This window comes from Somniosus microcephalus, chromosome 24 (genome assembly GCF_052327205.1).
Source record: "Somniosus microcephalus isolate GS21.2 chromosome 24, FLI_Smic_1.0, whole genome shotgun sequence".
NCBI classification, from domain to species: domain Eukaryota; kingdom Metazoa; phylum Chordata; class Chondrichthyes; order Squaliformes; family Somniosidae; genus Somniosus; species Somniosus microcephalus.
The window spans coordinates 16,777,789-16,793,937 of NC_141010.1; the positions used below are offsets into that span (position 1 = coordinate 16,777,789).

A 16,149-nucleotide genomic window follows, 5' to 3' on the forward strand; every position below is an offset into this window, starting at 1 on the left:
TCCTTTGTTCAAGCAGCGCGAAAGGACCCATGCCTAGGTTCGCGTGTCTATCCGTGACTAGACTCTACTTGTAAATTGCTTTTTATGCTGAAGTTAAAGAATAAAATGATTATAACCAGAAGACTGAACTTGTTACTGCTCAAGTGAACAAATAGAACACTGTTTAAGACAACCCACCCGCCTTTGCCCCCTATCCCTTAATACCTTTGGTGAACAAAAATCTATCAATCTCAGATTTAACATTAACTATTGATCTAGCATCAATTGCTGTTTGGGATCTGGCCAGTCACCGGATAAGTTATGGGACACCTGCCTAAATGAACATATTTGTACACGAGCGTTTTTTATGTGTTCCAATATGTAGTTACTTACAATTTGAACATAAGACAAATGATTAACCATTAGCCCGCGATATGTTGGAGGCTGTCTTTAATTGATCTCGACAGCTCATTTGTACGAAATCTACATTTTGATTCAACTCGCGAGATGCTGTACACACAGCAAGTTCAGAACAGTCAGAAAATAAAACAAACTCAAGAGAAGGTACCGGGACCTTTCTCCCCCCCCGAGCTGCTTCCGAACTTGTCTAAGCGAACACACACACACATCTTCTGATCGCAGTTTTAAAGAGGCGCGTTTCTAAATATTGAAAAGGCTTTCATTCCGGGGGGGATTTTGTTGCTGACGATCTTGGTTTGCAATATGTCAGAGCGCCGTGCGAGGGGAGGAGATGATGAACCCAGCCAGCCAACCAGCGGCAAGCTGCCAGAGATTATTTCAATGAAAATGCAGCGAGTCGCAGCCTAGAGGCGCAGCCCTGGTCCTACAGCAGTCAGTCTCTGCCTTTGATATTGTAGCTCTAAGCTGCAGCCATGGAGATGTAATAAAGGGTCTCGGACCAGCTCCGACAACAAACTCCATCGCAAGCACACCCGGCTAAAAAGCAAAAAGGGATATGAAGGCGATCTTAACACTGACAGGCAGCAAGATGGGAATCGCACCGTTCATTTTGCTTTTTGCAGCGGTAAGTGATACTTTTTGATTTTTTTTTAGGTGCTTATTCTGATTGCATTGAGGTCCTGCCTCTTCCAACAGAACCTGGGGGGCTTATAACCTGAATGGCAGACGATTACAGTGCATATGTGTGTGTGTGTGTAAGTAACAGGCAGCAAGTGCTCGAAGCTGACAGATGCGAATAAAATTGACACACTTCTCTTCTACCTGAAATCACCCACACCCTGTGGAATCTATCGATAAAATAGACACCCGGACCAACACCATTGGCACCTCGCAATTCAGCAGCTCGTCTGAGGCGGAGTTCCTCGATATCAGAATAGAATTTTTTTTTTAAATAGCTCAAATCTAATCAATACAGTTTTTAAAAAGGGATTCGTATCGGTGAAGATCAGTCCGGGTGTCGCTGTTTACGGGAGAGATGCGCTCTCTAATGATTTGCACAATCATATGGGGGGGTGGGAGAGCTGAATGGATCGGGCAGGAAAGGCGATCCGATCTTGTCAGTGACTTTCTCAAATCCTCCTTCACGGTTTTATCAGCTCGTTTTATCCGCAGCGTCCCATTTAACAGGATTTAACTCCCGGGAATGAAATGATCTAGACTCACGTTGTCGATGTCACGGGGGAAGGAAATATGCGATTTAGTTTTGATTTTAAAGTGAGAGGTGGACACGCTCTCATATTTGGTCACCAGCATCTGGACAGGTAAAAAAAAACAAATGCTTCAATCCAGATCCCGAAATCTCCGAGTCCCCCCTCTTTTTTTGTTGGGTTCTGTGCAGAGATAACTCCGTATTGGTGAAGTTGAGAAAGTTATCAATTTTCTTGAGAACCGACCTGCCGCGTCATTGATGCTATGGTGGGGGGGGGGGGGGGTCGAATTTCCAAGAACATTTCCTGACATTCTCCCCTCATTTTGCCCATCACCTCAGGCTGACGGCGCTCCTCTCTCTCCCCCCCCCCCCCCCCTCTCTCTCTCTCTCTCTGTGTTACCTCGGCTGATTGAAACCATTCGATTCTCTGCAATGAGCCGGAGCCGAGGCCGATGTCAAAATTCAATCACCTCTCGATGCTTCAAATTGTCCTCAAATCTGGGGCGGTCCTGTACAATCCGCCCGTGGCCACACACTGGAGACTTAAACCAATGTGCCCGGTGATGTTCTGACTGTTGGGAGGGTCATTCCATGCAGCGAGGGGACGGAAATTAAAATCTGCTCGCCAGATTGTGGTGGAGAATCCCCAGAAAGACATGTTCCTCATTGGGCTGCCCCCCTTATAGTCTAGGGTTACACGCAGTTGGATTTTGAAATGAGCAGCCTGAATGGAAAAAAAAGGCTCCCCTTCAAAGACACTTGTGCAGGAGAGTGTGGAGCAATGGGGAGATGAGAAATATTTTATTCTTCAGGGTTATTCTTGTTGGGAGTGGGAATGAAGCAGTTTGAGTTCTGTTCTTGGATCTGTTTAAAGCAGACAGGACTGTCACTGTGACAGTCATGGACAATCATTCTGTGCGATTATATTGAAATCGAGCGGGGAGGTTAAAATAAAACAGCGTCTATTTCATTACACAGTCCCGTGGCTCATTTCACAACAGAAGGAATGTGAAAATGTATCCGGGAAAGGGGCGGAGGGAAAGCCAGCTCGATGGGGGCATTTACATGAATCCATTGTATAAATGTCCCTGAACCTCTCCGCCTCTCTACCTCACTTTCTTCCTTTAAGACGCTGCTTAAAACCTACCTCTTTGACCAAGCTTTTGGTCACCTGCCCTAATTTCTTCTTATGTGCCTCGATGTCAAATTTGTGTCTTATAACATTCCTGTGAAGCACCTTGGGATGTTTTACTACGTTAAAGGTGCTATATAAATACAAGTTGTTGTTTTTCTTACTGCAAGGCATCAAGAGGTCGACGAAAAGATTGAAAGGGCAGACACCAAACTGCAAAATCTGATCGTACGAAAACTAGAATAACAACCACCTGCATTTATATAGCGCCTTTAACATAGTAACAAGGCGCTTCACAGGAGTGTCAAAAGACAAAAAAATCTGAAACGAGCCACATAAGGAGAAATTAGGGCAGGTGACCAAAAGATTGGTCAAAGAGGTAGGTTTCAAAGAGCATCTTAAAGGAGGAAAGAGAGATAGAGAGGCGGAGAGGTTTAGGGAGGGAATTCCAGAGCTTAGGGCCTAGGCAACAGAATCCACGGCCATCAATGGTTGAGCGATTATAATCAGGGATGCTCAAGAGGGCAGAATTAGAGGAGCGCAGATAGCTCAGGGGGTTGTGGGGCTGAAGGAGAATAGACAATGAATGTATAAAAGGTAGAGAAAAAAATAAAAGTCTTACATTTATATAGCACCTTTCACAACCACCGGACATCCCAAATCGCTTTACAGCCAATGAAATACAGTCACTGTTGTAATGTGGGAAACGCAGCAGCCAATTTGTGCACAGCAAGCTCCCACAAACAGCAATGTGATGATGACCAAATAATCAGTTTTTTTGTGTTGATTGAGGGAGAAATATTGGCCAGGACACTGGGGATAACTCCCCTGCTCTCCTTCGAAATAGTGCTGCCTTTTACGTCCACCTTAGAGAGCAGACAGGGCCTCAGTTTGTCTCATCTGAAAGACGACACCTCCGACAATGCAGCACTCCCTCAGCACTGCACTGGAGTGTCAGTCGAGATTTTAGTGCTGAAGTCTCTGGAGTGGGACTTGAACCCACAACCTTTCCTGACTCCGGAAAGCGAGGGCGCTACCCACTGAACCAGGGCTAACACTGTGAGAAGAGGGGGTTCTGTTCGAGTTTTCTCTTTCAAATCGCAACATCTAGCTAGTTGTCCATTTTAAAGCCGAATTAACTTTATAATCAGGAGTTGGAGACAGATCCTGAACATTTTCAAGAGGCATAAATTGAATTTGGCGGATCTTCGAAGTGCTCGCGGCTCCTGCCGAAATCCATTCGTTCATTGATCTGACCAGCAAGGGGCGCACTTGCAAGTGACCTCGTTTAAAGGTTTTTGAGAGTTGCAGACAAGACTATTAACCGCGAGAGACATTGAAATACTGTTTAAGGACTCTTTCTAAATCAGCATTTCTGCCCTTTTGAGAAGCAGGTCGGTAGATGATATAAAAAGTTACGGTGCACCTATTCATTCATTTTATAAACTCAGCTCTCTGGACAGAGTTCGTTTCGGCAGGCAACCTGCGGGGGGGGGGGGGGGGGGCAGATTGACGATTCTCACTCGATGAACAAAGGCAGAAGTTAAAGTATTTCTTTCTGCAGAGAAGATTTGTAGAATATGGAAATGCTTTGCCAAAACTGGGCATTGACACAGAGACTATTCACATAATTCAAAATGGGAACTGAATAAGTATTTGGAAAAGAAGAATATAAAAAAAGACAAAAGACAGAGAAATGGGATTAGAACAGATAGTTTCAGTTGGAGGTCCAGCGGGACGGTGTTCTGGGCCAATGGTGTAACTTATACGATTCTAGGTAACCCAGGCAGTGGTTGTGCGGCTAGTGGCTAAAACTGGTGAAAATGTACCGGAGATACTGTCCATCTGTGGAAGGTAGAGGATTCATTATTAGGTTGACTGACTCTTTTTGTTCCTATTTTTGTAAAACACGGAAGCCAAGCTTCTCTCGCTCTCTACCCAGATAATGGTCCTGAAATTGCGGTTGGTGGCACAGCTAAGGAGTACGCCCCCGACCTCCGAGCGAAATCCGCTCTTACCTGGTGCGAGGCCCCAAACGGAAACTTGCTTTGAAATGCTGCGGAGTTGTGCGCAGCGCAGTGGCCCACGGATCCCGGGGCGCACTGTTGTGCATAAGCGTACCTGGGATCACGTGGGGCGGTGCCCCTTTCACTAGCCAATCGGGAAACAGAAATCTCCGATGCCCGACATCAATCAAATTTTAAATTAAATGGTGTGAATATTTATTTGACAAGTACAGTATGACGTAAGAAAACTACTAGGCACTTGGTCTGAGTATTAAACAAGGCTTTAATCAACTTTTTTTTAACATGGAGATCTAGTTGTGTCCTTCACTAATTCCTGTTAAAGAATGTCCTGAGCAAGCTGGGCCCATGCCCGAGTATTTATACTCTCCCTGGACAGCGCCACCAGCAGACCGCCCAGTATTACTTCATAAGTCATTTCCACATGAATGACAAGATTCAAGTCACAGTACTTGGCTTTAAAAAGCACAGGGAATACTCTGGAGTAAGTACAGTTATTTACTGGAAGACTCCGCAAGATTTTAAAAAATGATTAAAACGATCTCATCCCTCAAACTGAACCTTTACAGTTGCCTAGTGGGTTGATACACGGCGCTTTTATGTGTTCATTTTAAATTATTTATACATTTTCTCACCCCCCCTCCCCTTACGCAGTGCAAACAGGCTCCTGCACCTGTTTGCACCAGCCATAAAAGTTTCAAGGATAATTGCCCAATTTCTCACCAGCAATGAGGATTTGACAGCCGCAGTGGATGATCTGTCTAGTCAGAACTTGACAGATTGCAAGTTCAGGACTTAGCGTATGTGGAAATCCCAAACTTGTGGTCAATTTCAAAGGTGGTATGATGGCGTACTCAGAGTACACCACCATACCGACCACAAATTGTGGACCAATGTGTTTCTAACCGCTCATCTGCTTGAATCTGTCACCACCTTTATCTGTAATTTACTAAATTATCTTCCACACCTTTTCACCTCATGTTACCAATTTGAAGTAAATTTTCAGTGTCAGAAAGCAATAATTAATAAACATAAATTGGAAACTGACACTGTGAGCATCCTATATGCCCCAGATTATTTCTTAGTCTTTGTAATCGTTACAACTCCACCCTCAGTCTCAGTGCTTACCACCCTTCCTAATTACATGGGCACCTGTAAGAACCTGCAGTGGCACTGCCTGGGTTGTGAGAATATAAGAATATCGAAATGAGAAATAAGCTTTCAGCCAATCTGGCTTCCTTTTTCATTCAGGATCTGATTAGTCAAATTAGGCTAAACACATATATCCCTCCACTCCCTGTGGAATCAGCAAGCAATTTAGTTCCTTTTTGCATATTTCAACAGAGATGTACCATTCTGTCCTCCATTCTGGCATCATCCCATTCTGTCATTTGCATTAGCCTCACCTAGCTCTGCTCCTTATATGTGTATATAAATATTTCTTCATATCAGTACATCCTGATTTCAATCCCAGTCAGTCTCTGTCACATTACCTTAGAAGTTGTCAAACCCAGCCTGAAGGAGGAGATGGCTGTGAAACATAAGGGTGAGTGGACTGATGTTGGAGCAGTACAGGGAGATATCAAGAAAAGGGAGACTGCAATGGGGTGTGATAGTGAGAAATCTATACTGAATTGGAAGATGCTGAGGTAGATCTCGGAGGTAGATGACCCATAGCAAGGAGCACCGAGATTGAGGAGGGGGAGAGACTGGGAACAAGGGGAGGGAGAGACTGGGAACAAGGGGAGGGAGAGACTGGGAACATGCTTGCAAAATTGTCGTGGGCACGGTTCCTATTGCACAAATGGCAGCACCGCTCTGGGACAATTAAAGGCAATCCTGTTCCAACAGCATAAACTGATTAAAATCAATTTTAAAACTGTAAATATTTTAGAATGATCACCAGAAAACCAGCTTCATTGGATTTGTGCATATACACTGCTCTGATTGCCTCAACAGTCTCTTCCTTTTGCTTTAGGGAAATCAAATTGTGCATACAGCTGAACAAACTGAATGGATTTCACAAGTATTTACTGCAAATATACTGAATGTAACCTCTAAGAACTACCCTTTCACCAAATGTCATGGCCCGACAGTTTATTTACCTAATGTTGTGATAGCAAGATTGATTCCACCTGGGTATATACAGACAGATATATACTGAGTGAGATTGGTAACTAGTCTTCATGAGAGGAAGGTCATTAAAACAAGCAAGTGAAAAACAGCTAAAAACACAACTCCACAGAAATAAAAAGGACACTTTCTCAGCCTTTAAAATACATTTTGTACAAAGCTCTCCTATCTTTCAATCTGGAAACTGTTGGATCATAATCAAAATGTATTGTTACTGATTAATTATTCCTTGAAAATGAGAGGCTTGGCCAAAGGAGGGGTTTTCTGTGTCGTATGATCTATTATCCTGTTTTCTACTAAGATCTGACTCATTACCTTAGCTTAATTGGAACTCTACTTAAAAAGGAAAAACGTGCAGGGCTATGGGGAAAGAGCAGGGGGCGTGGCACGAATTGGCGAGCTCTTTCAGAGAGCCAGCACAGGCACGGTGGGCCCAATGCCTCCTTCTGTGCTGTATCAGTCTATGATTTTATGATCTTTTGTTCATGTGTTCTTTTTTCTTCTTTTCACAACTTAGAAATCAAATAGGGAATTCAGAAGAAACTTCTTTATCCAGAGAGTGGTGAGAATGTGGAACTTGCTACCACAGGGAGTGGATGAAGCGAATAGTATAGATACATTTAAGGGGAGGCTAGATAGGTATATGAGGGAGAAGGGAATAGAGGATTATGCTGATAGAGTTAGTCCTACCCCGGATCAGGCGTATTCCTCAGACGTTCACTTTCAACTAAAGTTTGAGGTAGCCGAATCCTAAAGATGCTTAATTGGGTCTAAAGGTCTGGACTATCTCTCCCTGAAGGAAAGGAACAACCTGAAAATGTTACTGTCCTCCAGATAGCACTTTTAATAAGTTTAGCTAGACTGTAACATTCTGGATATTATAAGGGTCCGGAAAACTCCCCCAGAATTCTGCAACTCCTCACCAAAGAGTGTACAGAGATTGAGTTCGCGAGTTTGATACAGAAGTATTATGTGAGACAATTCTAAAAATATATAGATTTATTAAAGAACCGACATATAATTTACAGTTGGTGAGTCAATCGCAACATTAACAGTTCCAAAAAGAGAAAGCTTTACAATCTTATCAGAGATCCTTACTCTCAAATCTTAACTTCACTACAGTTTTACAGTTCTTAAAGTTTATTCAGGATATCCACCAAAATCAAATACAGTACCTTTGTTCCCCAAGGTACAAAGAGTTGGAGACTTAGAGTTAACTCTGAAGCCGAGAATCGCTTTGCCCCTTTAAGCGAGCTTATTATCCCATTTGAGAGTTCAATATTTATACCCTTTTCCAGTGGTGTTTCCTTTAAGGTTTTCTGCTGATGTAAGCTAATTATCTCTAGTCATTTTTCTGCCGACCCCTGTAATTCTTACAGTCACCTCAGCTGGTAGCACTACAGAATTATGTCTCTTCTCTAGGTGTTCTAAATTTATCATAAAAATCGGTGTAACAGCAGGTGCGCTTTACTTGGTATCATTTTTATGAAAGCAGATGTTTGTTACTTTTATGTGCTCCTTTACGAGGTGTAAATTAGAACGCCTTGTACCGGGTAACTATTGTCTTGTTCATAAAGGTTCAGATTTCAGGAGCCTTTAACCTTCTGTTTCAATAAGGTTATTGATTCAGTGTCAACAACTTATCTTATCTCAATAGCCAGAATGCTATCACAGCTTTTTCATCATTAGGTTTCTAGATTTCCAGACCCAGTTTGTCATGTTTTAATAAAGGCCAAAATTCTTTCATAGAATGGTGTATTTTTCTGAATAGCTTATATGGCTTATTCCTTCACAAGATGAGGAAAGACAGGAGGAGGCTCGAGTGGAGCATAAACGCCGGCATGGACTGGTTGGACCGAATGGCCTGTTTCTGCACTGTATATCCTATGTAATCCTATGTAACTTGACTTTTCATTGACTTACTTTGCTGGGTTAGTTGTGTTTTTGGTCCAATAAAAAACAAGCACAAATAATGGTTTAACATCAGGACATTTATCAAATAATCTAGAAGCAAGACACATTATTCAATAATGATTATTAAGCACATACACTGTTCACAGCCTATATCCTGCAAGTATGTTAACGTATGAGCTGCTTTTTGTCCATGACGGAAATTCAGAGGGAATTAAACAATCAGATGTCAGTAGCTGACATTAAGGTGCCGATATTTACTGGGGCGGGATTTCCAAAAGGTGGGGCGGCGGCGGTGGGGTAAAGTTCTGGTCGCTGGAAGTCTGGGTTTTCTCGAATGCCGAGGAGTTTTGCTTCCACGGCGTGCGCGTTCTTTTTTTTTTAAAGAGGATTCCCCATCTGATCAACAGGCCTGGTTCCTTGTCAGGCAGGCAATGTTGCAGCAGAGGCCACAGCATAGCAGCAGGTAAGTGCGTGCTGCTGGGGTAGAGGTCGTGGGGTGGTAAAGAGTGACTTGTAGGGTCGGGAGATGATCGTGGGGGTTGGATGCAGAGATGGGAAGGGGGATCGGTGCTCGCAGGAGAGGGGGTTCGATCGCGGAGTTGTTCAATCGCGGAGGGAGGTCCAATCAAAGGGAGGGAATCAGTTTAGCTTGGTGGGGAGGGAGCCGAGGGGTGGAAGCACTCCTGCTGCTCCTGGCTCACAAGCAGTGCTGGAGAGACGCTGACCTCTTCCACACAGCAGTCCTCACCTCCCTTTAGCTGCTGAGTACCCAGCTGGCCCGGGTTAAATTTAAAATGGAGATAAAATCTGTGGCACGCAACCTCATTAAAATATTTAAATGAGCAATCTGCTTCCTGGGAGCGGATTGGTTGCCTGCCCCTTGACCCGCCTCCGTTAAAACTGGAAGTGGACGAGTTTGAGGCGGGTTGGGTTCGGGTTTGAGATTTTAAAAATCTTTCATCCCACCCATTGTTGGGGATTAAAATTCCCCTCTAAGTAATTATTCTAGTTTGATTGACCTTATTCACTTTCATTTTCCTAACTTAAATATTCTAAATATAATCTTTACATTTATCCCCTTTCATCTTTTGTTTATACTAGATTTGGCACAAATTAACATGATGGATATGAGTGTCCAGGACATGGATCATTTTCCATTTTTTGTACGAGGTGTCAGGGGCAAGTGCTCCCATGCCAGGTATTGCCAGGCTTAATGCTGCAGGTAGGGTATGCAGGAAGTTCACTGCAATTGAGCCCAAGGGTCAATGGGCCCCACATGACCATATGTACATACTGGGCTGGATTTTGATACTGGAGGCGTGTAGGAGGCGGGACTACAACTTTCGGGGTTGTAGTCACGCCTCCATCGAGTTGTGGCCAACCCACGCGATTTTCACTTGATTGACCTTGTTGAGCCCGCCCAGCGGGCTCAGCTGGCCAATTAAGGGCCACCCAGCAACAGGTGATGTCACAGATTGACATTTCATCTGTCAAGAGCTTTTGACAGATGAAATATCAGCATTTGACAGCTCTTTGAAGCTGTCAAACACTGACAATCTGTACTCCAAGTTAATTCCTTCCTCTCAGGCTGATTTAGAGATCTCTCCAGAACAGAAAGCTGAATGCTGCAACTTTTGACAGCTCGCGGCCATTTTGCTTTCTGTGCCGGTGAGATGAGGGACTCCCGAAACCTGAAGGAAGGAAGGCTGTAAAGGTAAGTAAACTTCTTTAAACACTTTACACACACCAAACACACTTACCTCTGCACTCATGCACCCATCACTCACCTGAACACCGGACATCTTGAACCCTCCAAGCCCTTCAGCCCGACGGTCCGCCTCGCTAACTTGGTGTGGTTTGGAGCCATCGGAAATCCCACACTTCAGGAAGAAAAATAGGGATTAGGCTAAAAACTGCCTGTTAACTACTTGTTAACAGGCAGTTAATTGGCACTAATCCCCTTCCCGCCTCGGGGAGGTGGCTCCCAGCACAGGTTGGGTATCCGCCTCCTTTGAAACTGGCATGGAGGCGGGTTGGGGGCGGGATGGGTTCGTGCCCCCCGATTTCAAGATTTTAACCCCCCACACGCCTCCAATCCCGCCTCCACGGCCCAATGAAAATCCTGCCCAAAGAGTTTTGAAGGGATACTGACTTCATGAGCAATGTTATGACAAGCCTTTTTCTTCTTACTTGAAGAGGGAGAGGAGCCAAAGGAACCATGCACCTTTCTCATTATGGTGCCTTTCCAAATTATTTTTTACTTGTTCCTGGGATGGGGACGTTGCTGGCAAGGCCAGCATTTATCGCCCATCCCTAATTGCCCATGAGAAGGTGGTGGTGAGCGGCCTTCTTGAACCGCTGCAGTCCGTGTGGTGAAGGTGCTCCCACAGTGCTGTTAGGGAGGGAATTCCAGGATTTTGACCCAGTGGTGATGAAGGATCGGCGATATATTTCCAAGTCAGGATGGCGTGTGACTTGGATGGGGAACTTGGAGGTGATGGTGTTCCCTAAAATGGTTTATGTAATTGTTTTGTGTTCTTGTAAACACATGAAAAGCAAAACTGACAAAGCACATTTGGACAAGGCAGTTGCTTCTGTTACTTCACTTTATTTTGGCCTGACTCCAGGAAATGCTCAATTTTACTTTGTGCTTGAACTGAACGGAGGCCAAAGTATGGAAAGGGTACCCAAACTTCTCATGGCCGCTTGTCTCCCTCTTTTGGGCAACTCAGCCTAGTCAGAGATGTTACCTATCTGGAGGGAGGGGGGGGGGTGTTGAGTATGAGTACTCACTGAGGCTGGGTTGCTCTTATAGTCAAGTGCCTAATACATTCCCTTAATAATTCCTGATAAAATATAAACACGAGGTAAAATTACCCCAGTAACTGAATTGATTCTAACATCCACTAATGGCCAATGAAACGTTGCTACAGAGTTAGCTTGCTAAGCAGCAATAACCAGGAAGACGTACTATAATTGAGCATAATGGCTGTCGAGTTTTGTGTTCAGTATTGAATGTCATGTCCTCACATCCTGTCTGAGTTGGCAGAGGCACTTTACAATATTTTGGGATTTTGTAAAAATCAAATTGGCCAAATGTTCAACGTGAACTCAGCTCCCCAGAGGGCCAAAACCAACAGTGACATTGTGTCCGTCCAATTTGTCAAAACCCGTGTCTCCGATTCTTGCATTTACAATTTTAAAGGTACACATTCACTGCCGGTTAATGGGAGCAAGTCTCAATATTGAAACCGTAACTTGATTGGAAAATTCAAAAATACTGCACGAAAAGAATTCAACCTCTATGACCGTGGTCAATAATTTCAAGAAACATATTGAAATTGTAAGCCCTTCATTTAAATTGGTTAAATATTAAGTGGAGCCTTGCAACTCCGCACAGCACCTTAAACGGAAGCACCCCGTGCAGCTAACTGCTATATTTAAAGTCAGATTTTAAAATCAATGTTACGTGCACAAATTTTGCTAACTCAATCAACTTGCTATTCTGAAAGTTAATTTGGCCTCAACCTACAGTTTTAAAACTCTCTCCGCCTGCTAGGCAAAGAGGGATTTTAAATTGAGCCTTAGTCGAAATCTTTCATATTTCTGAATTTTTTTTTTTTTTTTCTATTCTTCAATTGTGCGCCAGGGTCAGTGCATGTAACCTTGCTGATCCTGCAGCTGATTCCATTGCAGGTGGAGGATAAGAAGTGTAATTTTTTGGAAATTGGAAAGATTTTTTTTTTTTTTTTTTTTACTGAGGTTTATTTATTATGGCTGCACAGCTGCAGCTAGAGCTGATCTTCTCGGCATGCTGCAACTGACCCAACATTTGATCATGGTATGCAAGTGAACTGTACCCGCTGATCCGACCAGCTCACGAAGCTTTGACCAGTCTCTTAGATGGTCGACTTTGTGATGTTTCACTGCACATGAATAAATGTTGTCCTTGCAGGAATGACGTATGAGGAGAGATTGGGTCGATTGGGCTTATACTCGCTGGAGTTTAGAAGAATGAGAGGGGATCTCATTGAAACTTATAAAATTCTAACAGGACTAGACAGACTAGATGCAGGAAGGATGTTCCCGATGGCAGGGGAGTCCAGAACCAGGGGTCACAGTCTAAAGATAAGGGGTAAGCCATTTAGGACAGAGATGAGGAGGAATTTCTTCACCCAGAGAGTGGTGAACCTGTGGAATTCTCTGCCAGTTCATTAAATATATTCAAGAAGGAGTTAGATATATTTCTTAAGGCTAAAGGGATCAAGGGATATGGGGAGAAGGCAGGGACAGGGTACTGAATTTGGATGATTAGCCATGATCTCATTCAATGGCGGAGCAGGCTCGAGGGGCCGAATGGCCTACTCCTGCTCTATCTTCTATGTTTCTATGCTTCTATGCATCTCCTTTGGAACTGTGGCAGTCACTAACTTTTGATCAAAGTCCACAATAAGCATTGCTTGACGGCCACTCTTGCGCTATACCGCATCTCTACACGTTCAACAGCCCGTAATTTGCGGCCCCTACGGGTGCGTATGAGGTGCGCATGTGCGAAAACCCGGAACTTGCGACGTCTCAAGACAGATCTTCCGCATCCCCGGGAAAAGGGCGTCCGCGGACGGAGAGTTGGGCGTCCAACTCCTGCCCAGCGAATGCCCGTGAAATTCTTACGCCTGGTAAAAGCAGACACAAGGCCTGCTTATGCCAGCGTAAGAATTTAAATGAACGTAAAAATAATTTTTTCCAGTCATTTAAACATTAAAAAACCTGTACAATAAGGAAAGGTTATTTTTAGCCCCTTTAAAACATTTTAATTTATTTTTCAAAAAATTACATTTTTGTTTTAAATATTTAATTAAATGGCATTTTAATTAATTTTAAATATGTAATTTAAAAAAAATTATTTGATGTGTACTTGTATTTTTTGGGGGATATTCCCATTCATACTTATGGGGTTTCAATACGTACGGAATCCCCAGGAGCATGAATGGGGATCCCCTTTCTTTCATTCCTGCGGTGACCAGAACTGAACGCAGTGTCCAGATGGGGTCTAACCAGAGCTCTGTACAGCTGTAACATAACCTCCACCCCTTTGTATTCCAGCCCCCTGGAAATAAAGCCCAACATTCCATTAGCCTTTTTCATTATTTTTTGCACCTGTCCACTAGCTCTTAGTGATTTCTGTACCTGGACCCCTAAATCTCTCAGCTCCTCCACAGTCCCTCGCTTCGCGCCAGCTAGGAAATGCTCTGATCTGTCTTTCTTAGGTCCAAATGTTATGTCCATTTCAACAGGCAGAGAGAGGGCTCCGGTTTAATGTCTCATCCAAAAGGTAACACCGCCATCATTACAGTATTAGATTACACACTGAAGTCCTAGAGTGGGGGCTTGAACCCACAACCTCTGAGTCAGATACCCAGTGAGCCAAAGGAACATTTCCAAAACCGTCTCATTTGTAAATTTCAAACACTTCTGCGCAGTAAAATCAGCATAATTAATCTGAATAGCCGAACCAAAAAAAGAGGCCAAGAAATTGTTACTGATTAATTATAAGTGATTCACCTTTTTGCAGTTGATGCCAGCTGGATTCTATTTTTAAGAATTCCCTTTCAATTTATCATAAGTTTTGGCAAGCGAGATAGCTGACAAAGAATTTAGTTACAATTTCACACAGATAATTTTGATAGGAACAACGTACTTCAAACAAACCCTCCAAAGACAAGGTGAACAGCTTGCCAGCTCTCTTTGGCTTGGGTCAGTTGGACCCTGTGCCAACTTGGCTATTACCTTGTCAAGCTATAACTGGCTTGCAAAGAAACAGTCAGCTTGAGGCCCAAGGATAAAAGCAATCAATGTACTGTCACATGAAACATCCATTGACCCTTCGTGTCCTAGATGTCTTTTGTAGATTTCCAAATAGATTTTTTTACTTCACAGTATCTCCGTTGCTGTGACTTACTTTTGCACATTGTAACAAAATAGAATGAAATATATATAAAAGTGGTTGATAATGAAGCATGAACACCCAGAGCATTGCAGCACTTTGGGAACCATGGTCCCGTGTTGTCAGCTGCAATTACATTTTTATTTAATTGAGAACATATCATCCTGGAAAATGGGAACAATTAGGAGCGCAGGAAGCCATGAGGTAAATGCCATTTAAAGATGATCTTCTGATTCCCAAAAGAAAACTGCTTTCAAATTCATTATTAATTGCCTTCAAAGTTGTAAACTGACTCTGCGGAGAGTTAGTACTATCACACTGGTGTAGTAGAAGGTTCTGAAGTTTGAGGGGGATGGAGATATGGTTTTAGGGAACAGCGGATTAAACTTGTTTGCATTTTGCCTGTAGGCGACCTGATATTGGGAATGCAGTGGTCAATTCAGTTACTCGGTTGTGAAATCCTAGCCATGGCTAGATAGTGGGTACCCGAAATATAATTTTGGATTTAGAAATAACTGTGTGCTTTTGGTTTTGAGATGCATCGAAACAGGGCAGGATCGGAGAGACAAGCTATAAGGGTAGACAATCCGAGTACTGACCCATCACGAACATTGATTGGAAAAACACAATTGGCTGACCGTGATGTTCCTTGCATTGAAGTCAATGGATGGAAAGTCATGGGCAACGCATCCATGTTTTTCCAAGTCGTGCCCATGCTGGGTGAGGTAGCTTGCCATGCCGAAGGCTTGGAAAATCTATCCTAAAGTATAGAAAAAGGAATTGAGGTTTCTTTTAAACTAGATATGGAGGGGGAGATGCTGAGACTTCAAATATGGATAATCAGAGTTTGGAAGCGGATCAGGAGGAAGGGCGAGAAGTACACAAAGCCAAATGTAAATCCAGGCAAAGTAAGTAAACACAAACTCGGAGTAAATAAACTAAGGAATAAGTAAAGACTGCAATTGATTTCCTATACCTGAATGTGAGAAGTATTTGGAATAAAATCATTGAACTGGATGTGTATGCGGCAACAGGAAATTGTGAGGTCATAAGGATTACGGAAACATTGCTCACCTCCACAGATGGAGATTAATTAAATATGCAGGGATATAAAATGGAAGGATAGGACCAACAGGAAAGGAGAAGGGTTAGCTTTATAGGGCTGACTTTATGAAAGCTCGCCCCCAATGGGGAGTCTCACCTATCAGGAGGATATATTGGGAACTTGGGCATGCGGTCCCCCTAATTTTCTGTCTACATGTAAAATTGTGCAGCGTGCATGCCCGAATTTCCAATATGTGCTCCTGCCAGGCAAGATTACCTGCTTGGAGTGCATTTCATGAATTCAGGACTTAAATGTTCAGGAGAATTTGGAATTTAAGGAGGATGAAAT

General features: G+C 43.3%; 1 protein-coding gene across 2 annotated transcripts in view; it reads left to right on the forward strand.

The window, feature by feature from the left end:
- Nucleotides 1-791: 791 nt before the first annotated feature.
- Nucleotides 792-16,149, forward strand: part of LOC147101093 (tumor necrosis factor receptor superfamily member 16-like) — a 200,384-nt gene continuing 185,026 nt past the window's right edge. The window contains exon 1 of one of the 2 annotated variants that reach the window (XM_085966277.1): nucleotides 792-1,024. In XM_085966277.1, the coding sequence (XP_085822403.1) occupies nucleotides 956-1,024 (69 nt within the window). In that variant the 5' untranslated portion in view covers nucleotides 792-955. The remainder of the gene's footprint in view (nucleotides 1,025-16,149) is intronic. The other variant, XM_085966276.1, reaches the window with a different exon arrangement.